This window comes from Quercus lobata, chromosome 1 (genome assembly GCF_001633185.2).
Source record: "Quercus lobata isolate SW786 chromosome 1, ValleyOak3.0 Primary Assembly, whole genome shotgun sequence".
NCBI classification, from domain to species: domain Eukaryota; kingdom Viridiplantae; phylum Streptophyta; class Magnoliopsida; order Fagales; family Fagaceae; genus Quercus; species Quercus lobata.
In genome coordinates this window covers 39,020,979-39,046,221 of record NC_044904.1, presented here as the reverse complement: position 1 = coordinate 39,046,221, position 25,243 = coordinate 39,020,979, and the positions used below count along the sequence as shown (strand labels likewise).

The following is a 25,243-nucleotide window of genomic DNA, read 5'->3' as shown; positions in this document are numbered from 1 at the left end:
GGTGGTTACTTGGATTTGGTGGGTTGTGAGATTAGGAAACTTTTTTCATTTTACGTTTCTTGTCATTTTCATGTAAACAATCAAACACTGCATAATGAAAATATTTTCAGTAAAATATTTTTTATATAAAATATTTTACTTCGAAATAAACAGTACGTTAATTATCATCCAAAGAAAGTATGTACCGTGTACAACAACTAAATATAGTGACTAAACGATTTTAAACTCTATGCAACAATCATTACTCTTACGAAAATTGAAAATATGGGATCAAAAGTTGTTACGTTTGATTACTTTGCGCATAACAGCCACATGGTTATGAGAACGATCTTGAATAAGCATATGGATATGGAGAAATAGAATGTTGCAGTCTACTTTCTAATTGCGTTGTAAAATTTAAGTTTTTCCATAAAGAGAATTAAAATATCAAAGGTGCCACATTTTCAATAAGCCAACCACCTATGGAGTCATCAAAAGAATAAAACACTTGAGAAAGCTCCTTCAGCTTCCCTTCTTTCTCTTGGACAGGTCAGTAGAGAGAACGACGACACTGACACACAATTAAAGTCATGACTCATGGGGACCATATTGTGTGCGGCTCTCCTCCCATTTTAAATCTTTCCATTCTCTCATGTTTTTAATAGAAAGTTCGTTAGTCATTAAAAATCACAAAATCAAATGAGTGAAAATCCATGTCTGTGGGATAAAGCCAGATCCGATAGAAAAGTTGGCTTGCTAGAGCCGCACAAATCGATGGTGGCATTCAACTTGCCCACCAGAGATCAAGAGAGCATTCAATGCCAATTCTTGCAATCAAAGTAGCTGATCTGGTGGTAAAACTGAGCTTGATGCAGACAAAGAAGCCTATGGCGATGGTGCTACCGGAAGAGAAGCATCTGAAAGGGAAGTCAAAGACAGCTAGTACGCCAACCTCTTCACCACCACCACCACTTCTTACATCCGCCAAGCTAAGAAGCCAATGTTGTTGGAGGCAACCAGGTCCTGATAACTGGTAAGAGTCCGCTTTTCTACTACCGCAAATGTAACAATGAAACTGTCAATGAAATGAGAGAGAATAGGGGGATTTTCGGGCAGTAGGGAGCCTACCCATTACTGGAAGACCCCTGCCAAACCCTCACAGAGCACCATTTCATTTTTTGAGGTTAGACCTCAAAATAGATTAAACAAAATCTTCATGTGTTTGTTTGGTTAAGCTCATTTTCACCAATAATATGGAACTTTAGAGTCCGTTTGATAATGTTGTTCTAATAACATTATTTGCATTTTTGGAAAATATATGTGGGTAAAAAAGTATGTGAAAATACGTGTAATATTTAAAAACTGAAAACTATTGTTTAAGTGCATGTACCAAACAGACCCTTAGCTTTTTAAAGTATCACATTTTTCAAGATTCAATGTACTTTACACAGTAAACACTGAATCTAAGCGCCCATATAACAAGAACAAAGAATTTGGCCAAAAAAGAACATAATCGAGATTCAGAATTAATCATAAAACTTAGAGATTAAAACTGTAATACAAGGGCATTAGTGTGTACAAAATTTCTAAACCCTCAGTGAGACCCAAATATGTAAGAGTCTCGGTGCTAAAAAGATAAAGATACAATGATCTTTAAAAAAAAAAAGAAAAAAACCTATACACGTGACAGCTTGCCCACCCACAGCCAGGTTTGGCCATTCCAAGGTCTCAGAAAGATCAGTCCAACACCGCCTGCTCAGCTCAGCCTTGACCGCCAAGGAAATGAAGCTTTGTTATGCAAACCAATTAATTCAAAACAACTAACCCTACAAAAGATGTAAGTACTGACAAGAGATGAGAATATTCGGCACAAATGGTTCAATTTGCACCAGTCATAAATGTAAACGGTTTAACAAGAAATCCGGACTAGCTACACAATGTAAAAGTTTTCTCTTGTATGTTCAACAAACCAGAGATCAGTATGAGCCCATGGATGGCATGCCATAAGGTGGCATTGGAGGCATCCCCATCCCACCCATAGGTGGTGGTGGAGCGAAACCTCCACCCATTCCTGGCATTGGTGGCGCAGGCAATGCGAGAGGCAACAACTGAGCATACATATTCTGCAGAAAATGAAAACATAAAAATCAGTTATTATTATTGTTATCTTATTATTAAAGAAACAAATTTTTTTTATGAACACTTTAGTAAATGGGCAAGTTCAAGTGGCTCATAATGATAGTAAAATGAATTCTTATACCTCTTAAAAACTTCTAAACTCTATAACGTTTATAAGATTTTGTTAATAGTGCCTCATAAGTATAACTTTAAATTTTCAATATATGACTAATTCCTACATCATTTTTTATATTATGATGATAAGGCCCATAGGGTGGCCTTACAATCAAATCCAAGGCAGGCAGGCCCGCCAACTAAAGAAACCCCCAGACTGACTGAAACTAATGAAAACCATCGGACTGCATAGACTAACTTCTTTCCTAGGGAAACTTGTTGAGGGGCCCCTACACCAGGGAAGGAAGTGCCGGTTGACCCATAGGCCATTGGCCTGAATACAGTATCTTCTTCTGACAAAGTGTCCAACACTATAAAGAACTGAAAATTAGGATGCGTTGTTGGCCAAGATATTGCAACAAAAAAGCCCCGGAACCACAATTTTCAGGTGGAGAAAAGGAATCCTACTGAATGACACAAAAAGAGAATGGACATACCTGCTGAGCAACCATGTCCTTCTCCTCTGACTCTTTAGCTTTGACCTCCTTTTGAGCCTCAAGTTTGCCCTTGACAAGTTCATCTACCTTGCTTGTGTACTCTCGAACAAACTATAAAAAAAATAAAAAAAGTGAAAAAAAGTAAAATATGTTAAGAATAAATAAACAAGAATTAAATAAGATGAAGAAAAAGAAGAGTGATATCAAACATAAAAAGGTTACCTGCAATAGGTAGGGGAAGGAAAAGTCAATCATATTGTTCATCCATGCTAGCTCAAGAGCAACATCTGGCCGAATTAAATCATAACAAACAAAGAGGCATGATGCAAAACACTCTTTCTTTCCCTGCACATATGTTGAGCACAAATCATTAGAGAAGAACATGAAGCAGCTTTCACAAGTGAATCTAAACTTCATGTGAACACATCTAAAACAATACAACAGTAAGGAAATGGAGAAGACCCTAGCCCCTGCCCAAAAATAAGATGTGATTTATCCAAGAAAAACGATAACAAGAACAAAGGGTACGCACATGGAGGTGCTATATAAAAATAACTAGTGACTACAGCAGCACTGTAGTTTATAGTTTGGAAAACTTATAAACCAAAAAGATAAATTTAGAAAGGAAAGGCGAGAGGATATGGGTAGGAAGAAGAGAACAGGTATGAGTATGATATTTACATGTCATTGACTCCTTGCTTTATTCTAGAATATGTTTATCTTAAAGATATAAGAACACAAACCTGCTCAATGAAATAGACAAGCAACTCCTCTGAAAGTTCACGGTCACCAGACTGTGAACATGTCTCCATCGCATCCTTGTAAAGATTATCTTTCTTTGACAATGCAATGGACTGCTTCCATCTTCCTGCTTTCTTATAAATATAAGCAGCAACACGCCTCATCTCAAGAAGCTCATGTTTCTCAATCTGCACATTTGTATCATTAACACAGGTTAGTATGAGTTCCACCATCAGAAATTTCCAGTACCTAGAAGATTTTAACCTCACCTTCTGTGCAAGGCCTATCTGATCAAAGTTATCATGCAGATCAATTGATTCACGAAGTCTGTCATAGTCCTCTTCCTCTATGTAGATCTCATTTAAAGCTTCGTTTACGGCAGAAACATTGTTACTCTGAACTGCAACCATGTATGGCTTCACAAGACGGAGGTGACCAGCCTAGAAGCCAAGAAGATAGGAAATGAAAGATATTAAAGACAGATCTTTTGCCAAAAAAAAAAAAAGACTTAATCATCTTCTTCCCAGAATATTAATGGCATCATAACTGACATTCATACCTTTCGCATTATATCCACCACACGGGCATGGTCAACACGTAAGGCAATCACATTAAGAAGATCATTGATAAGATCAGGATGTTCTTGCAAGTAGAAATGCACAGCCTTATAGTAGAGCTCAACACTTGCAACTTTGACTATCACATCCTTGAATTGCATATGATCCCATGCTTCTGGGGAGTGGTTCATTACGGTGGTTGCGGCATTGTCAAACTCATCATATTGGATGTATAAGTAAGTTAATTCCTGCCAGTGCTGCTGTTCATCACAAGCTCGTATGAGCTTTGGAATATTCAGACGTGTTGAGAACAATTTAATGTGCTCCATAAGCTTCTCAGGACGATATCTTGCATATAGAACTCCCAACTCAGTAAAGATTCCCATATGAGCACGTTCCAAGCCTAGTCCACTCTCCATGAGAGATATGAGCTCATTAAAGCATCCCCTGTTCTGGTAATACTCACTAACCTCTTCTAAATCATCCACCTTAAAATGACAAAATATACAGAATTAAGGAGTAGCCAAACAGCAACAGGATTCTAAATAAAGCAATCAACTAAATATGTTATAAAAAAATGGATCAAAGTATAGGTACAAGTCCATAAGTCTAGCAACTCAAGTCCAAAATGACCCAAGTACCTGTATTCAATCACAGTTCTACCAAGTGGATAATTTTGAAAACCCAACAAAGAAAAGGGGAAAGATAAAAGAATTAAGGAACTGGTGTGAAAATCCATGACATGTGGAAGTATACAACAGGGACATTTATTAAAGAATTCCCTCTATTTACACCATTGAAGCCCAACATGTATATAAAACAGTAATAACAACTTTCATAAGCAAGATGACAAAAAAATTAAAATAGACTTTAAACAATAATGGTACCTGTATGATGATGTTAAGACCACATATCTGAGCCAAGCGGAATTCCTCAGCATCAACACACGCAAAGCAAACTTCCTTCCATGTTTTCGAGCTATTGGCTTTCCGAGCTGCATCAACAGCACCTTGGAACTGTTTAAGCTTTACCAAGGTAACGGCGAGCTTAGCCCAGTTAGAAATGAATGCATATATAATCTTTGCCGCCTCATATAGGGCTTCATCATATAAACGATCTCCAACATTCTGGAGATTAGCAACATTTGGCATGAGAATGAACTCTTCAATGTCACTGAGCCGATCAATCTTAGCATATGCATAAATGAGTTCACTGTCCACTTTGGGTTCTTTGGTCTTCTGCCTAACCATCAGAAGGTATTTCACCAAGTCATGGTATACATTCGCATCCTCAGCAGCCCGTATGACATCTAAAAATTGGGTGGCATCATCCGCACGGATAAATGACTCAATAGCATCACTCACTAGCCCCTCTCGCAATTGGGCCTTGGCCACTTGACTCCAAACAGCATCTTCCTCAACCCGAAAAGCAAACTCCACAGCTCGTTCAATGCTACGAATGTTATCCAACAGGACACTCACAGCCTGAACGTTCAAATTGAACTTTTTAAAGATGGCAAATGCTTCTTCATACAATTGAGCTTCCACAGCCACCTCCCCAACAGCAGGTCCATCAAAATTATCTAACCTATTAATGTAATCCATAACTCTTGATGGATCAGCCTTGATGGCAGTAAGGATCAGCAGATTCTGCAGATTAAAGTTTCCACTAAATGCAGAATTTTGAAGCACAATCTTCTCAAGAAGCTCAATTAGTTCATGTGGAAGATCTGCTGTCATAAAAGCTTTAACAGCTGCTGACACTTGCTCAGGACTCTTGCTTTCAGGCAAAGCAGTCGACACAACTTGATCAATTAGCTGCCTTCTATACTCATTTTCAGGAATAAGAACTTTATCCCAGAGGTCAGAATCCATCCTTTCCACCACATATCTGATAAAGAAACAAGAATAAATAAATAAACAAACTGTGCACACCAAATAGATAAGGATGTATATTCAAATCTAAAAGCAAGCAACAATACACAAACCTGGCCTGCAGTTTGAATAACGAGTTTTTATTTGTGACATTTATAAGTTCTTCATCACATTGCCCTCTGCGGTAAGCAACAACAGCAAGAGTAGGATCCCTTTTCTCACAATATTTTCCCACAACACGAGAATCATAGTATGGATTGGTTGTGAGAAAATGCTCTGGATTATTATTGCTGTCAATGATGATTTTACCCAGAGCATTGTGAACATGCACATCCTGGCTTCCCTCACTCACAAGGTGCTCTAAGAACTGAGTGAGCAAGCGGAGACGATTCCTGCCAAAAAGAGAAGCAAGAATTAGATAGAAATCAGAATGATGAAACAGGGCATAGTGAGAAAACAACGCACCTCTTCTCACATTCCTCCACTAGGGGCTCAACAGGAAGAAGAGAACGAACTGAAAGAATAAGACCTTTGATGAAATCTTCAGGGCACTCGTCATCTAAGAGCTGCCCTACAACTAAAGGAGCATTTCCTGGATTGACCTATCAAACAACCAAGAATTATAATGCTTAGGGTCCGTTTGGATACAGCTTATTTTGTTAAAAACTGAAAACTAAAAACACTTTAGCAAAATAATTTTTAAATATGTAAATAGTACCATGGGACCCATTTTTAATTTTTTTTTCTGAATAAAGTGGTTGTGGGTCCTGTAAACAGTACATGAACAGTGCACTTTGTCTCCTAACAACTGAAACGCATGCATCAAAAAAAATAATTCCTATCCAAACATATGCTTAATGTCCACTTGATACAGACCAAGTTTCACAAGAATAGAACAAAAATAAAAATCACCATAAGCATACATACACACGTATGTGAATATATGTATGCATATATAAGCAGAACTCATGAAATATTTACCTTTTGAACATAACCTTCAATATATCGAAGCATGTTACTTGTGTAAAGGTAATGGGTGAGATCCGGAACAAAACCAAAACGATCACAAACATTAATCAGAGGACGTGCATCTGGAAGCTTGGCTTCCATCAGAAAGTTCTTTGTCTTTTCAGGGTCATAAAAGTTTGATTCCCGAGTCACGCGTTCTACCTCCTTAATTTGGCCAGTTTTAGCAGCAGCTTCAATGTACTTGAAGTGGATATCAGGATCCTCACTATATAAAGGGAAATAAAAAGTAATGAAAAGTTTCCCACGGCATGCATATGGTCAAATAATGTCATAATTTCCTTTTCTTTCACCATAAAGAGTACCTGGAGCTCAAAGATGACCCTAAGAAAAAGTATAATCCTTCGTAGGACTTGAACTGTTCAAATAGTTTTATGCATGCATCAACACCCAACTGCTCAGAGTATTCTTTGGCAGCCTGTATAAAAATATCCTAGTAAGCCTCATGTTTAAGAACACAACTGATAGCAACACAGGCTGAAAGAAACAGTAGTTGACCTGCACAATTATCTGAAGATTTCCTCTAAGATTGACCAGTAGAAGATCTTTCATGCACTCAAGTGCCCATTCTTTCGAAAGGGTTCCAAAGAACTCAACAAGAGACTGGAAAGCACCAAACAATTAGAAAATTTACCATATTCACATTTGACCAGTAATGTATAAGCATTCCAGTACCAAACCTGTGGTTCAATAGCATGTGTATTCACAATGACACGCTTAATATCAGACAACTCTGTATAGTGCTGCACAATAAAAATAGATAATTCAGACCAGGAGATAATTAATTATCCCATCAAAGAAATCTGTTATCAAAGTTCAGGAGGCCATTGTACCTGAAGGGCCCGCAAATATAAGCCACCCTTTTCACAAAGCTGTGCAATACGTGGGCGGTCATAATGACTGAACATACCATTGGCTAATATAGCATCAGCAACATTTGGAAATGTCACAAGATTAATTTCCAAAACCTGAACAGAGCAGAAAATAAATATGATAGAAGTTAAAACGTGGAAACAAAATCATAAAATCACATTAAGACAACAAAACGTTATTTAAAAAGGAGGGGGAAAAATATGAAAAACTGGACCTTTGTTTGAAGGAATCCATGTTCAGGGAGATTAGGCTTCAGCACATCCAACAAAAATGCTGTTGCCTCACGGATTAAGTTCCTCTGAATAAGAGAAATTACTTATAAATGGAAGACAAAGTTGAAATCAACAATAAGAATTCAATAATGTTGTCCTGGTAGAAAATTTGAAAATGATAAATGATAACTTAAAAAGTGTAAAATGTATTTAACTTCATCTAAGAATAAATTTTATTATCTTACAAAGAAAATGAAGACTAGGTGGAATCTGAAACTATTAAATGACATGTAAAGGAAATTTTCAATTGAACCTGAAGAAACAGATCTGTTATGGTGTTGTAGTCAACTGGGCAGCCTCCTTCCATTTGAGACATCATTAATGCAAAATTAACAGCCCCCTGCATCAAGAAAGTTACAAATTATCTTAAATCATCATTTTTAACTCCAAAGATCAGAGAAAAGGGAAAGGGCTTTTGAAAATGCACTAGAAGTTGAACCCAACATAGTCAATTGTGTTTAACATAGAGAATAGATGCATTTCCACAACAGCAATAGATTCTAGTGAATACAATTTAACACTTGAATCATAGTATATGAACCTTCAAATAGTGCAGCTAACTTAATTATAATATCCTAGTATGGAAAACAAAACTTCCTCAAAAATTCTATTACAAAAGAGTTCACAGACCTGGGGATCAGACCGCAAAATCGTTTGCAGAAGGAACAAATAATCAGGTGTGTAGCCAACCTGCATTGGTAGAGAAAATCATGAGTATGATGAGCATCAACAAGCATGTATTGCATATTATACTACAATGATATGACACATGTCCACTTGGGATAGCTTATTTTGAGCAGCTTATTTTTAGGAGTGGACCCCATTTAATAAACTGTATCTAGAGGGAAACAAACAAAAAAAAAAGGATAAAGAAAAAAAGCGAGGCTTTAAAACATTGTACCTAAATAATAATACACCATAACAAACAGGAACTTGATGCAATTTACAAATAATGACTATTGGCTGAAATAGTAGAATTTGACTAAGTGTACAATGAAGACTCAGGTAATAGAAGGAAAGCATATCTCAGTCACCTGCTTTGAGTAAATCAAAATCTTGTCAAACTCCCTCCTCTCAGCAAATGCTGCAACAACTTTCGGAGTTGCCCTAGCTTTGATATATATTTTCAATGCAAGGTCGTTATCCACTGTCTGCAAATTGGAACCATTCAAAATATTAGAAAGAGAGGGGGAAATGTAAATAGATTACTAAAATGAAAGCACCATAAACACACAACTATAAAGATCCAGGGAGGCCATTGTCAATTACAAGTCAAAACTATATGGCAGTTAAATTTGAACAAAGTTGGCCTTTTCCCAAGAAGTACAACTTAACCCACCCCACCCAATGAGCTAACAATTCAAGCTTTGCCAGCTTGAACTATTCTCAAAAACTTCCCAACAAATCCCAACACACATAGGGTGTTACTAAAGAGTTCAATAAAAACTTCCACACAGACCTTCACAAGATCTCCAAGCTCCTCACTACATTCAAGTTTGTCCTCTGCCAACCAATTCTCCAGAAGATTCTTTTTATTCTGATTTACAACAAGGCGTGACAGTTCCAAAGACTCAAAAGCATTGAGTTTTCCTCTTGTCAACAGAGTTCCAAAGTACTGCAACAACGGTGGTGTTTGCCCTGCTTGCACAGGAACACTCTGCAACATATGAGCAACACAAGTATATTAGAATCAAGCCCCAAAGATCACAAAAGCATCTTATAGATGAAGCATCTTGTTCCCAGGATCACTTAACCAAAATGGAACGCACAAGAAATAATCAGAAGTGAGGAATATGCAAAAGCAAACTGAAACATATACCTGAAATTTAGCAACAGTATCAGGAGTACGGAGTATTCCATTAGGAGACTCTGCAGCGAGCTCTGCAGCCTCCTTATACTTTGTCTGAGCAAACAACTCTTGAAACCGCTGGATAATCTGAGCATAATGAACAATACAGAGACCAGTTAAACATGGCTCAGAGTTCACTAAATATCACCAATAACAGCTCAAACGCAAAGCCATTATTATAAATGGAATCAAAATCAATGTAAACTTACCAGCTCATCTGCACCAGGAAGGTTTCCTCTTTTGGCGAGATTAACAGCAAGTTCCAAATTCTTCAACTGCCAAATCACAAAAAATAATAATTTTAAAAACATCATTTATTTTGCCCCGGCAGCCAAAAATAGGGAAATCTTTATAAGCATACCTGGTCACTAACAAATTTTACAATTGTGTCTTCATTTACAGTGGCAAGCAACACCTGGCCACGTCTATTAACAGCATAAAAGCCCCCAACCGATGCAGCTTCTGATGTCAGAAATATAGGATCTGGACTGATTCGGTTTCTATAAACCGCAGTAGCTGTCTCTAGGTCATACACGAAAAGAAGTCCAAGCTTTGTGATCACATATATTAAACCGTATTTTTGCGATACCTGCCATGTAAAGAATTGCAGCTTAATTTATAGTGAATATATATGGGACTAACCAAAACACAAAGAGACTAAACTGATACCTGCATAGAAACTGGAAAGTCATCAGCAAAGTCTGGGGGAAAGAATAGATCTGCTTGTTTCTTGGTAAATGATGGTTTGCCTGAAAACAAAAATACATAATCAGTACAAGAAGACATTACAGAAAGCAAAAGACCAGAAGCATTCAACTTAAAACTGTGACAAAATAAATTGCTTGTAGTTTCGGATAGCATGAAATCATACATTTGACAAACCAATAATAATAAAGCTAGCTGTATGCATTCAATTCTATGTTAAGAGAGATGTCAATGGAAGAAAAATTGGACCTGGCTGGGCACCAAGTTCAATAATATGCAGCTTTGATGTAATTTGTCCAGCATTCAAGGTCTTTGAGGCAAAACAAATTAGAATTGAAGGATTTTCATTCCCTGCAACCTGTACATAACATTAAATTAATATTACACGGAACAAATTAGCACCACAAAATAACTGCACATTAACATAAATCCCATAAGAAACAAAACAAAATAGACGGAAAGAGTCATACTTTAAAAGTGGCAAATGATGCAGCATGTGCTTCTAGAGCTTGACTACGTTGCTGATCCATAGAGAAGAGCTGCATATTTCCTTTGACCAGCTGTGGCCTCTATAACCAAAATTTTGTAAACAGAAAATACATCATTAGTAAATAAATATTACATGAACTGCTAAATTTCATAAAGGTTCTGCTCTATTAAAGGAAGATGTGATTTCAATCATTCAAAAGCCATATATCCAGTGCAATTTTTATTACTTTTTTAAGAGAAAAAAAAAGTATAAAACAACTGTTTAGTGCAAAAAGATACCCTACTGGTCATAGGATTGCACAATCCCACAATCCAAATCGCGATTTTTAACAACCATTATAATAAGAAAATAGAACGCAATGACACGACAATATTTAAGCAATTGAGTGGCAACTTATAATAAGCTTGGTTTGTGAACATTCACCACAGCATTACAATTATCTCACATATACAGGTAAACAACACAATTCATCAAAGTGATGAGCATGTAGGAGTATTTGTGCATGTCAAACAGATGAATCCATTTTATGCACTTCATGTCTAATGTCTGTAGCATTATGAAATGACTAAGAGACTCCCCCAATCACTAAAAATGTTAATACATATATACATAATCAAGAGTGAAAGATACACAAATATAAGAACAAGCATAGAAAACATAGCAACATTGAAAAAGCCAAAGACTACAGATAGGGATGGAACCAATTACCTCAGGCGAACCAGGGGCAATACCAATCAAAACCAACCACTTTTCAGTAGGATCACAACGATAGTTGATTATTTGATTATTTGCCAAATTAGCAGTTCGGTCAAACATCTTCACAGGCTCAGAATCACCTAATATATGAAATGCCTTAAACATGTTAAATAAAACCAACGACCACACACGCACACAGAGAACAAAAGGACACTCCAACAAAAGGGAAACAAAATAATCAGGAAAAGTTTTTTTTTTTTTTTTTTTTTTGAGTCTTACTCTTACCTTCAATTGACCAATGATATACTGAGCTTTGTGTGACAAGGCCTAGCAACTTTGGGGTGATCCATTTCCAAAAGACAACCTATCCAAAGAGAGAAGTTTAACAATGAAGACCATTTAATGAAGCTAAACTCATAACACGACAAACTGAAGGTTCAAAAATGACATTAAACACTTTTTTTAATATGATTGAACAGGAAAAATTGTCACCTGTTCTGGCATCTGATGAGACTTGATCTTTGCTTTCAGTTCAATGTTAAATATTTGTAAGTGATCCTGGGTAGTTCCCGCAACTTGAGCTTTAGAACGAATGAAACCATTCATTAGGCAGACAGTAACCAAAATAACTAAAAACATCAACGAGAAATGTAAAAAACTCTTGCTACTATTTCTTAATAATAAATACTAGTATTGCTTCAAATATGTAATGTAAGAAAAAATATGCACCAACTATTTAAAAAAAAAAAAAAAAACTAAAAAAAGGAAGCATTGAACTTGAGAATTGCAATCAATGTCTAACCCCTCTGAAAACAAGGAACGCTAAATTGCTAGCCCCCACAACAACATCAATAATCAAACTTCTAAAAATACGTTTTACAAAAAGCTTCTACTATATAACAATAAGTCTTACAAAACAAATTTGTAAATTAATTTAACTAACAATAGGTTTTATAACACACCTTTTGAAATTAATAATCTAAAAATAGGTTTCACAACAAACTTCTATAAAAAAAATTAAAATAATAATAATAATAAATTCAAAGTTTATAAATTATAAAAAAATAAAAGCAAACAAACAAACAAAAAAACTTGAGGCCCTCGCCTTAGCGCCTTTTTCATGGCTTAAGGCGGTCGCCTTGCTCGCCTAGGCTCTAAAGGCGAGCGCCTCGCCTTTAGAGCCTTTAAGCCGCCTTAGTGGCGCCTCGCCCGGCTCACCTTTGACTACACTGAATCAAACACCTATAATTTTATTAGGGGAAGAAAACAAAGAAAAATTCCAAGTGTACCATAATCTTAAGTTGGCACTCACAGTAAACAAGAACCGATTGAGTCAACAGCCTATGAACTAGAGGGTATTATTTCAACACTTACAAGATAAGCTTATTACAACGAAATCATATGACATTAGCACACAATTTTTTTTTTTTTGGATCGGTAATAAGAGTTTTATTGATGATAAAAGAACAATGTGTTTACGATTGTAAACTCACTGCCCTTGAAACAAAAATTAGCCCACAAATTAGGTTAATTTCCTTCAATAAAACCACCATACAATCATAAAAGTACAAACCTAATATCCACCCACTCTCTACGGTCTCATCAAATATACAAACTCACATTAAATCAATTCATATCGAACGAATTCTAAAAATTCTAAGCAAATTCTTAACAAATTTTATTTGACAAGTTTTACACCATTCGCAAAATCCAATAAATTTCACTAGAATTATATGCCAAAACAACCTCAACAACAAAGCCTTAACCCCAACATTTTTAGGGTCGGTTATGAATACTCAACAAATTAGCTAAAGACGGCCACATGCATTATTTTCCTCCATTATATTCTATTCAAAATTGTAGTCTCTATTACTTCCTTGATTAACATGTCCTTAACTACTTCTACTAGAGTTATGTTTAGGTCTTCCTCTACCTACCTTCTTTTTCATTCCCTCAATTTGAATCAACTTGCTCTTTCTTACTGATTAAATTAATCGCTCTCCTCTAAACATGACCAAACCATCTCAAGCGACTTTCCCATTTTGAATCCTATCTTTCGGTGTATTTCCACTTAACATCAGCAGTTAAACAAACTTTTGAAATCCTATCATTTCAACTACACTCATTTCCCAATTAAACAATAAAAAATTTCGATCCCACCTTAACACAAGATTAAAAAAAAAAAAAATCGGATAATTTACCGTAAAACTAGCCCTGCCCTACTATTTTCATTATTAATTTGGAAATAAAAAATGGAATTGGGAATAGTGGTAAACCTTTGAGAGCGAGAATTCTGGAATTGGGGTTCATGAGGGCGGAATCGGCTGTGATAGGGCGCCTGAGAGGCTGCATGGGCATGTTCATGTCAATGATCACAACGCTGTTCTGAGGCGCCGTTTCTCTCACGCATATGTACTTGTCCGATTCCATTGTCACGTGCGTGAACGTTATGAACTGCTGGTTAATCCCGATGCTTGGTAACTACAACAACAACAACAACAACAACAATTTCATTCAAATCGTACAATTGAAACAAACACAGAGAGAAGCTCGATCTGGATGAAATTGAATGGGGATTTTTTACCGTTAGGGTCTCTTTCATGGTGATGGGAGGCTTGGGAGCCGAAACGGAATCCCTGGTTGGAGACATGGAGGAAGACATGGTGGTGTAGATCGGAGGGTACAACAACCCTCTGCGAGAGAGAAAGAGAAATGGTTATGGTGCACAGATCTGGGAGAGTAAAGAGAGAGTCTCCTCCTTGTACTTGTACAGGTACTCGGCGGGCTATTCTGCTTCTTTGGGTTGTACCTTCGCGATTATTATTAGTCAATGCAAAAATGATGTATAGCTCTCAACTGCGAGTATAAGTAATTTAACTTGCGCTTCCACGTGGAAATTGGAATTACATTTTTTTTCTGAATAAAAAATATTTTAAAATTTTACTTGTAATCACTTATCAATTAAGTTTTTTAATCAACGCTTATCAATTAAAGCTATAGAGAACTGTGGTTTTTTGAGCTAGCCTTGTGAGTTGTGACAATTCTAGTCCTAGCTGTATCTTTAGTTTGAAAATACATAATATCATTAGATAAATGCGTAAATCTTAAATTTAGATGAATGAAAAGTTACAATAATTCAAAAACAAAAAACCATCAAAGCACATTGTCAATTTATTAATTATTAAAACTTTAATGTAATCATAAGTAGAATTTGTAAAACATTAGTCAAACTAGATGGTTTTACTCCACATGTGTGCTCAAAATTTATTTTTTTTTTGAGATGTAGCACGGCTCTTTTTCCTTCTTCTTTTTCTTTTTTCTTTTTCTTCGATATAAAGTCACTATTTTTCATTTATCTCAATTTGGAGTTGATGTGTTTTCTAGTTATTCAAAAAACTTAGGGGTGTGATGTGATACATTTGTTAATATTTTTGGGCCACATCTCATCACACTCCTTGGTTTTTTGATCATTGGAAAACATGCTGACGATGGAAAAGAAAATCAGTAATTTAAATGCTCCGGGCTCCAATGGGTTAGTGATTACTTGAGAGGCCTAAAAAGAAAAGGACAATATCAAAGGTGACCGGGATGAACCGGCCAAGAACCCTCCAATACTTAAGTTAGTTTTTTCCTTTGGAACGTTAGAATTCTAATTTTTGGGAGTCGTGAGAACTTACTTCCATTAGATGTGGATGAGTGTTTTAATAGTGTGTTTTGGAGCGGTTATTTGTCTCGTAACTTCCCTAATATTTGTGGAAGTTAGAAGGTTCAAACTTAATTTCTACAAACCATTATAGAAGTTGGAATGTTCAATCCTATCTTCTATAACTGTTATTGGAAGTTAAGTATTTAGTAGGAGGTTAAAACGATAAATCAGGATCTCGCTCATGTTTCAAAATAGTAACACGTGATACGATTCACTAGTCTTTTGTAAGTAAATATTTCTGGAAATTTCCCAAGTGTTGGGGGGTCATCCAAGTGTTGGGGCTAGTCCAGGCACTCAACTGATGGACAACCTCATGCCCATGGACGACCATCCCATGAGGGATGGTCATTCCTGTCTTCTTGACTTTGACGACACTCATGGTCGAATTGGAGTTTATTGAATCTTTAGTTCAACATCACATATCAATCCCAAATTGGGATAAATGAAAATTACTAACATTAACTTTAAAAAATAGGTGGAAATATCATTTTTGTCCCTTCATTTTCGCCTTATTCTCACTTTGGTCCTTACTTTTTATATTTACTATTTTTAGTTCCGATTTTGAAAAACACGTTTCGTTTTAGTCTTTATCATTATCTCTTTAACGAAAATATCCTACATGGCTAACGGATTGCACTGTTGGCATTCAAAACACTTACGTGGCCATTAAAATAATAATAAAATATTTTAGTTAACATTAAAAAAGTTCATGCTGGCATTTAAATAAATAAATAAACACAATAGAAAAAAAATAATGACAAAATTCTCAATTTCTGTTTAAAAAAAATAAGATAATTAAATTAATTTTTATATTCCTTTCATTCATTTTTTTGGAAGAACATCTTCCTGTTCTTTGTATTCTTCCCCAAAATATGACTCAAATTCTTAGCAAATTAAACCTTGTTTTCTTCCCTTTTCTTTTCATGTATTTTCTTGGCAACCAAACTTGAAAAAATCTCATTCACAAACCCAGAAAATTTTCACACACTCAAAAAACTTCAAACCCCAACACTATCTTATCAAACTAGTTCACTGCCTTCTAAAATATTCTTAAACCTTTAAGTCCATGGCCAGCCTCCTCTGCTCATCACTACTGCCGCCGCCACCACAACCGGTGATGGTTCTTTCTTTTCTTTCTCTTCTTTTCCTTCTCTAACCGACCCACTCTTTTTATCTCACGATTTGCTCATACTTGGAGCCAAATAGCTCAAACTCTCTCTATCTCTCGATTCTCTCTCTCACTAATCGTTGTCTCTGTCTCCCAAATCAGTAAGTCTCTTTCTTTCCTCTCTCTATCTATCAACTCAGTGGTGTATGTTGATTTATGGGTTTATGGGTTTGTGGTGTATGTTGATCCGGGTTTGTGGGTTTATGGGGTATGTTGTATTCCGATCTGGGTTTCTAGGTTTGTAGTGTATCTAGGTTTCTAGGTTTGCGGTGTATGTTGTATTCCGATCTGGGTTTGTGGGGTTGTGGGTTTGTGGCGTATCAAGGTTTTTGGATTTGGATTTTGTGTTTGATGCTTTGGTGTTGTGGGGGTTTGATTTTTTGGATTTGTTCATGTTTAATTTTGTGTTGATGTGGATTTGATGTTATTTTTTGGGTTTTAAATTTTCTGGGTTTTAACAAAAAGATGATGTAGACCTTTTATGAACACTGGATGAGCAGTTGTATTCAAAACTCGGTCTTTGCTGTACAAACTCTATGGCCAATGGCTGAAATTCAGGCCGGGTTTGCCTATGAGATGAACTATTGAACAATTCTGCTGCATTTAACAAATGGTAGCTATTGTTTGAGTTTTATGAGTGGCTTCTATTATATTTGTTGTGAGGCTTCGGCTTCTTGATGGCTTGGAGAAGAAATGAATTAAACCTTCCATGATTTCTTCTTCTTGATGGTTGGGTTTCAATTTCTTGTTCAATTTTTTTGGGTTTTAAATTTTGTGTTCTTGTTTAATTTGACGTGGATTTGAAGTTTAATTTTGTGTTCTTATCTATGTAGCACGGGTGCGTTTCGGGACTCGGGTGCGGGTGCGGGTGTGGGACTCGGCAATTTTTTAAAAAGGTGGGTGCGGGTGCGACAGGACTCGGCGATTAAAAAATTATTAAAAATATTTTTATTTATATTTTTAATATATTGCTAAGCATACTTTAATGGACTAAATACAAATATATACCAAATTTAAGAGCAATAGACAATAGTAGATAATAACTAAAACATGATGTTCATAAATTAAACACAACCCACAAGATTGAAACTAAAACATTCATGATGTTCGGAAATTAGAATACAACTTGCAAATTTGAAACTAAAACAAAATAAAAGATCATCAACAAGACAATCAAATACTAGCATCATCATCAACATCAACATCAACATCAATAGCTTCACTTCGAACTTCACTTTCACTAGTAGTAACACTAGTGTTAGCATTTCCAATAACCATAGCCTCCAACTCTGGCTCATCAAGTGTAAGGGCTGCATTCTCAAGAATGCCAGCTCCTCCATGTATGTCACTCTCATTCCAAGTGTCTCCTGCAATATCCCACATCTTTGTTGATGTATTTACGTACTCCTCATTGCGCCTTGACAAGAGTCGAAGATTAGAATGCACATAGACCAAATTTTCAGCACATGCAGGAGCCATTTTGTTTCTTTTTAAGGAATGAATGAATTTGTATGTGCTCCAATTCCACTCAGCACATGAGGATGAACAAGGTTGTCCAAGAAGTTTAAAGGCAAGGGATTGAAGAATTGGAAATACGGAGCCATGGTATTGCCACCAAATCAAAGGTAGTAAGTCCCACCTATCTGTCAAGGCATCTGGTGAAGGAAACCTCCCTCCTGAGAATGAAGCAAACTCACACTTCACTGCCTTTAATTCACTCTCATCTTCAAAGTATCAATCCAAACACTTGCTCCTTTCCATAGAAATTTCATGATCCCGATGTGGCGAGATGCGTTTTGGATTCTCCGAAAGCCATTCAATGGAGTAATACCTAATTAAAGAGTAAAAAACAAATATAGATGAAACGTATGTTTTACTAGAAGAGGAAACTAAGGAAAATAGAAAATAAATGTACTTACTTAGGATTTAAGGAAAGAGCCAAGCAATGTAGTGGTGTACAATTTTTAGTCCATCGATCAATAAGTATATCATACACCACACTCCAAAATGAACTATACTCATCATCTTCCAAGCTTTCGTGCCGATATATTGCTGTCTTCACCTTCTCTATCATTGAATCTCACATCTCATACACAAGATGAAGACAAGGCTTATCTGTGTCGGCTACTCGTAGCATATCATAAATAGGTGCTGTGAATTCAAGGATATAGTCAACTTTATCCCACCAAAGATCACTTAGAATCATATCTTTCACCTTTACAGCTTTTCCAACATCATCCTCCCTATAAGAAGCCCATTGCTTACTAATAGCCATGGCTTGAAGGCATCTTTTTATCAACTTCAACCTTTTCAACATTATAACAATTGAAGCAAATCTAGTATCAGCAACTTGGAGCAATTTTAATGGACTAAATTCATTAAACATTGCTAACCTCATTGAATGGTTCCTAATAAAAACACGTATGAAAGATGCATCATCAGCAATACGTGTAATCCAACTACATTCCTCATATGTAACTTCATTCTTTTCAGTGTTTTTTGCTGCAAAAATATTTTTCAAAGCTAGATTGAGAGTGTGGACAACACAGGGTGTTCAAAATATTTTAGGATACTCACCTTCAATAAGAGCTCCAGCAGATTTCATTACATTAGCATTATCAGTGATGACTTGGACAACTTTTTCATGTCCAATCTCTTTTATAGCATTCTTCAACACCCCAGCAATATAATGCTTGTCTTTGAACTCACCCGACCCATCAATTGCCTTTACAAACACCGGACCCCCATCTGATACAACCATAATATTAATAAGAGGCCTTCTTTGTGGATCTGACCATCCATCAGAAACTATGCTTACACCATTTTCAAGCCAAGAATCCTTAATTGGCTTCAAGAGTCTTTCAACATGAGCTCTTTCTTTTTGCAAAAGTGTTGTTCTCAAGGCATTGTTTCTAGGAGGAACATAACTTGGGATGTTATGAGTAGCAGCATATGCATAGGAATTACGATAATGTGGGTTCCTTGCAAAGTTAAATGGAAGTCCACCAGTGTAAAACATCCTAGCAATTTTACTATCCAATTCATATCTAGTAGTATTCTGGAATGCTTTCTCAATAGGAGAAATCCCAGCCACCTTCCTCCTTTTACCATCAATCGGATTTGTACTATCACTCCTTTCCTGTCTCCGAAATGGGGAAATAGGTATAGGCCCACGGCCTAGGATAGGTGGGGGTAAGGGAATTCGACTTCTCTGTTCACTTTCTAACTTATCCTTCTCAACTTGATCATGCATTCGCTGCATTTCCAACCTATGGCTCGGTGTCACATTAGGACATGCTTTAATACCTTTATTAGCAATTTTTAACAAATGAGCCTTAACCCTAGAATAGGATCCCAAATAAACCACACCACAATAATTGCACTTAAAGTATGTGTTTCCCCCTTTTTTAACGGTAGCACCCGGTGGTTTTTCTACTTTAGTCACATACTGCCAAAGAGGATATTCAGCATTTGGCACCTCTTGAGATGAAGTTTCTGTACTAGTAACTTCATCCATTGAAAATTCAATAGATTCAATTTAACCTACAAATAATAACTATTAAGTATTAAGTATTAACTAAATAAATTATACATAAATCAAACCCAAGTTCATTCACAAAACAGATTCATCATTCACAAAACAGATTCACAAAACATATTCACAAAACAAATTCACAATGAGTAATAAGTACTAACTTAACTAAGATAAAATCAGTCTCACAAATCAGTCTAAGATTGAAAACTAAGAGTCTAAGATTCACAAATCAGTCTCACAAATTCACAAATCACAAATCATTGAAATCAAAGATCAAACTAAGATTAAAAGGTACCTGAGTTAAGAATGCGTGAGAGAGAGTTGAAGAAAGAATGAGTTGAAGAACAAAGTCACAGCAACCAGCCAAGCAGAGAGCCAGAGACAGAGGCAGAGTCGCAGAGATCAGAGCAAGAGAGAGTGAGACGGAATGAGAGAGAGGTAGTGATGAGAGAACTAATGAGAGTGAGGCAGAGAGCTAATGAGAGTGAGAGACGAGTGAGTAGGGTTTAGTATTTTCTTTAAACGGTGCATTCTGTGTGTGTTTTTTTTTTTTTTTTTTAATTTCGCCCGTTTCGGCCGATATCTGCCGATACGGCCCGAGTCGACCCGATTCAGCCCGAATCGGCCAGAGTCGGCACGAGTCGGCTACTTTCTCGAGACTGCCACGTGGCAGGACTCAGTCGGACGCGGCCGGACACGCGGGCAACGGCGTCCCTCGCGCGTCGCCGTGTCCGGCCGCGTCCGACGCGGGTGCGGCACCTCCGGTGCCGCGTCCGTGCTTCATAGGTTCTTATTTTCTGGAATTGTGATTTTGGTTTTTTTTTTTTTTTTCAAGATACAATTAGATCTTAATTCATGTAATTTTTTGTTTTTAATTTTTTTATTTGGTTAAAATTGATAAATTTATTTTTTAAATTTAAATGCTGACGTGGTATTTTTAAATACAATTTTTTTTTAATGGCCATGTCAGCATTTAGTGTGTTAATACTTAATAGTACACTCCATTTGTCACATAAACAATTTTAGTTAGTAAGATAATGGTAGGACTAAAATAAAACGCTTTTTTCAGTTTAGGAACTAAAAGAGGTAAAATAAAAAAGTAAGGACCAAAGTAGGAATGAGTGAAAAGGTAAGAAAAATAGTATATCCGCCAAAAAAAATAGAAGAGCTTTTAATATTAGAAATTTTCATTTGTATAATACTTGAAAATTTCAACGACGCCAATTTTGGATTTATACTAATATTAGAAAATTTTAGTACTATGTGAAGAGGCTAGTAATAACCAAAGATATTTTTCTAGCATGTCATAGATTTCAACAAAACCTATCTTTTTTTTCTTTTTTTTTTCCAAATCAAAATGAAGTATCCAATTCTAAACCTACCAAATGGAGAGAAAAAATAAGTACTATAGGAAGAACTTTATACGCTATTTTTTCCCTAATATATTAAAAATAAATGGCATGTTCCTCCTATCCCAAATTATGTTGACTAACCTTTATTGGAGGTAAGGATATTTGACCAATTTTGGTGGTAGAATGCTTTGCGGATTTTGATATTTGGGAATCCTCTATATTTTTTTGAAAATTGGCTATTTTCTAGGAGGCTTAATAATTCTAATTAAAATTTATAGAAGAAAAACACACAAATATGTCTTGACATATCTTTGCCATGCAATAAAAAGTTGAATGATTTTCGAGTTCAACTTTGTAGAAGTGAAAAACTAAGTTGATAAAAAAAGAGGAAAATTATTACTCTTTTTTTATGAAGAAATTATTATATTACATCTTTCTCTTGAGAAAATGTGGGTTTTTATGTGTGGGACACTCATATGAAGGATCTACTTTTATGTAAGAAGACGGTATAATATACTGAAAGTACACCAAACAAATTAACTTGATTTTGAAGTATTATAACAATATTAGTTTAGGGCCAATGTCAATTAATATTACTTGTTGGCTTATTAAAACCATTGGATTTGAATAAACTTTGGTTACTTACATTTTGTAGTCATGTTAACATTTTTTTTCTAAGTACTCAAAAAAGCATTATCACACAAAGGAATAATTATAATACTTAATCGGTTACTAAGGTTCTTAACTTCTTATACATTATTTTAAAATTTTCAAAAACGAAAACTTATACCCCAATTTGTCATTCTACCTAGTAATCCCGTTTGAATCCAAACATGTTAGAGTTAGAAAATGTGAACCAAAATCACTTCTACATCTACTAACAATTCCAAAAAATATATTAACGGGGTATTAGGAGTGAATAACAATGTAACTTCCTACTTTGACTCATGACCTTGTTTTCACGGTAATTTCATCATACTTTATCTCTTCTATTTCTATGTTCTTCCATTATAGAACCTATCATCATGGGCAAACCAATTGCAATAAAATAAAGTAAATAATTACACTTTTTTACTTGAAATTCTATAGTTCACAGATACAAAATTACAAAAATAATGCCAAAGAAAATGAAAAAAATATATATATATATTTACGCATGTAACTCACTCATTTACAATAAATAATAACTTTAGAGGAGAATTGAAAGGGAAAAAAAGGGGAAACAAACAAACAAAAAAGTAGGGTAAGAAAATGATGCCATCCCTTGAACATTTTTTATTGTCTGACTTTGATCTCATTTGATCCTTGTTCATTACTTTTGCCCCATAAAATCAAATACATAAAAAGCACTAAGAGAATCACCTTGTAGGAAAGGAGGACTACTCTTTCCTCTAAGAGAGAAAAAAGAGAAAGTTTTTTTTTTAAGATTAAACAAAAGGAAGAAAGACATTTATTTATGTTTGATTTTTCGCAACTGACTTGCCATTCACAAGAAAGAAGGAAGTGCCTAATTTTAAGGGATATGGATAAGGGGTTATCTTTGAATTAAAATAAGAGAAATGTTATGTTCATAATATTCACAACAAATTCTAAATGGCAAGTTGTTATTTGTTATTACGAATAGGCAAAAAAATAATTTAAATTGTGGATTCAAATTATAACCAATAACAACGTACTACCTATAATTTGTTGTAAAAGTGTTATGAAAATATTGTAAACGTAACAATTTTATTAAAATAAATAGTTAGCTAATATAGATAAGGTATTCAAAATAGTATATTATTTGTTTTCAGAGGAGGAAGAATATCTTGTTTCAAAAATAAAAACTCAGCATCTAGTTGGTGTTTCTAGGCCCAACTAAAAATTGACACTTGTTAAAATAAATCACATTAGCATATTGAATACACTCAAATTAAAAAGACAAAATTGACCTTGAAAATTTTCAAAGCCTGGCCATTAGAGCATCCATAGTTGGAAATGCTATCCTATCCTATTTTATCATCCCAAAAAGCTACTTTATCAATTATACCATATCATTTTACAATACACCAAACATCCAAAAACTCAATTATTATTTTACCATTTTATTAAAATATTATTTTACCATTTTATTAAAATATTATTTTTTAATCTTTCTTTATTATTTCTTTCCAACGGTCATTTTTTTTCAAATTCAACAACTATTCCAACGGTTACATTTTCAATAGAGCCTTTGCATCCTGCCAACGGTGATAATTTCAACATATATAAATCCACATCCTGCGAACAGTAATATTTTCAACATATAATGATCCACATACGTATATTTTCAACAACCTGCCATTTTTTTTTTTTTAGAAAGAACTTGCCAAATATCAATGTACTCAAACTTGCCAACTTAAAAATCCACATACATATATATTCCGTCAAACCTGCCAAATATCAATATAAAATCCACATACATATTTATAGACGCATCCTGCTAAATATCAATGTATTCAACCTGCCAAATATCCTTTTTTTTTTTTTTTTTCAAGTGCGCGTTTTCTCTTCTTTTCTTTTTTTTCCCAGCCGCAGTTGTTGACCAAGTCTTCCGTGAACAGTGCACAAATGCACTGTTCACGGACCCACAAACTTCATTTTTCAGCAATTTTTTCATTAAAAATGGGTCTCATGGCACTATTCACACATTTAAAAATTATTTTGCTACAGTGTTTTCAGTTTTCAGTTTTCAATTTCAGCAAAATAAGTTCTATCCAAACGGACCTATAAAACCTCCCTTTTTTTTTTTTTTTTGAGAAAGAACCTACCAAATATCAATTTATTCAAACTTGCTAACTTTAAAGATCTACATACATACATACATACATATATATATATATATATATATGCAACCTGCCAAATATCAATGTACTCAACCTACCAACTTAAAAAATCCACATGCATATATATACATGCAACCTGCCAAATATCAATGTACTCAACCTGCGAATTTTTAAAATCCACATACATATATATATACATGCAACCTGCCAAATATTAATGTACTCAACCTACTAACTTTAAAAATCCACATACATATATATATATATATATATAGATGCAATCCACATACATAACTATCATTGTTGTCTTTAGAAGACTTGTACATATATTAAATTACAATAAAACCCCACATCCATAAATACTCAATGAGGTCCAATTGGAGTTGAGAATGAATTTCATGGTCTTGAATACATTGAAGGGTTTCAATGAACTCCGTAAATTCATTTGTGTGCTCCCGTGACAGTTGTATAGTAGGATTGTCATCAATTTGCTCATAATCTAATTCCACCGCTTCATTTACATCTCGCTTATCCTCAACAATTATGTTATGAAGAATTACGCACGCTTTCATGATGTCTTGGAGCGTTTCACTATAGAAAAATCTTGCAGGTCCACGCACAATTGCGAATTTTTCTTGAAACACTCCAAATGCACGCTCTACATACTTCCTATTCGCCTCTTGAGTTTTTGAAAATAATTTTCTTTTTTGTCCTTATGAAGATGGAATTGTTTTAACAAATGTTGGCCACTTTGGATATATGTCATCGGCAGGGTAGTATCCCATTGTATACTCATGGTCATTGATTGAGTAATTAACTACAGAAACACATCCTTGTTCAAACTCAGAAAATATAGGAGACCGTTCTAATACATTAATGTCATTATT

The 25,243-nt window shown here is 35.2% G+C and overlaps 2 protein-coding genes across 2 annotated transcripts; both read right to left on the bottom strand.

The window, feature by feature from the left end:
• Positions 1-1,471: 1,471 nt before the first annotated feature.
• Positions 1,472-14,631, bottom strand: LOC115989827 (clathrin heavy chain 1-like). The gene is made up of 30 exons (XM_031113706.1): positions 14,376-14,631; positions 14,068-14,272; positions 12,284-12,372; positions 12,077-12,155; positions 11,804-11,931; positions 11,076-11,174; positions 10,855-10,963; positions 10,570-10,649; positions 10,262-10,489; positions 10,110-10,175; positions 9,871-9,987; positions 9,511-9,708; positions 9,086-9,202; positions 8,682-8,741; positions 8,305-8,391; positions 7,994-8,077; positions 7,740-7,874; positions 7,587-7,649; positions 7,405-7,509; positions 7,212-7,324; positions 6,862-7,114; positions 6,346-6,482; positions 5,994-6,272; positions 4,894-5,896; positions 4,009-4,494; positions 3,719-3,889; positions 3,452-3,637; positions 2,931-3,053; positions 2,709-2,819; positions 1,472-2,102 (listed from the first exon to the last, which is right to left on the bottom strand). The coding sequence occupies exons 1-30, from the start codon at positions 14,451-14,453 to the stop codon at positions 1,956-1,958; spliced, it is 5,136 nt and encodes a 1,711-aa protein (XP_030969566.1). The 5' UTR covers positions 14,454-14,631; the 3' UTR covers positions 1,472-1,955.
• A 3,768-nt stretch (positions 14,632-18,399) lies between these two features.
• LOC115953619 lies at positions 18,400-20,182 on the bottom strand. Its single transcript, XM_031071358.1, has 4 exons — positions 19,243-20,182; positions 19,059-19,167; positions 18,750-18,971; positions 18,400-18,496 (listed from the first exon to the last, which is right to left on the bottom strand). The coding sequence occupies exons 1-4, from the start codon at positions 20,180-20,182 to the stop codon at positions 18,400-18,402; spliced, it is 1,368 nt and encodes a 455-aa protein (XP_030927218.1).
• Positions 20,183-25,243: the final 5,061 nt, after the last annotated feature.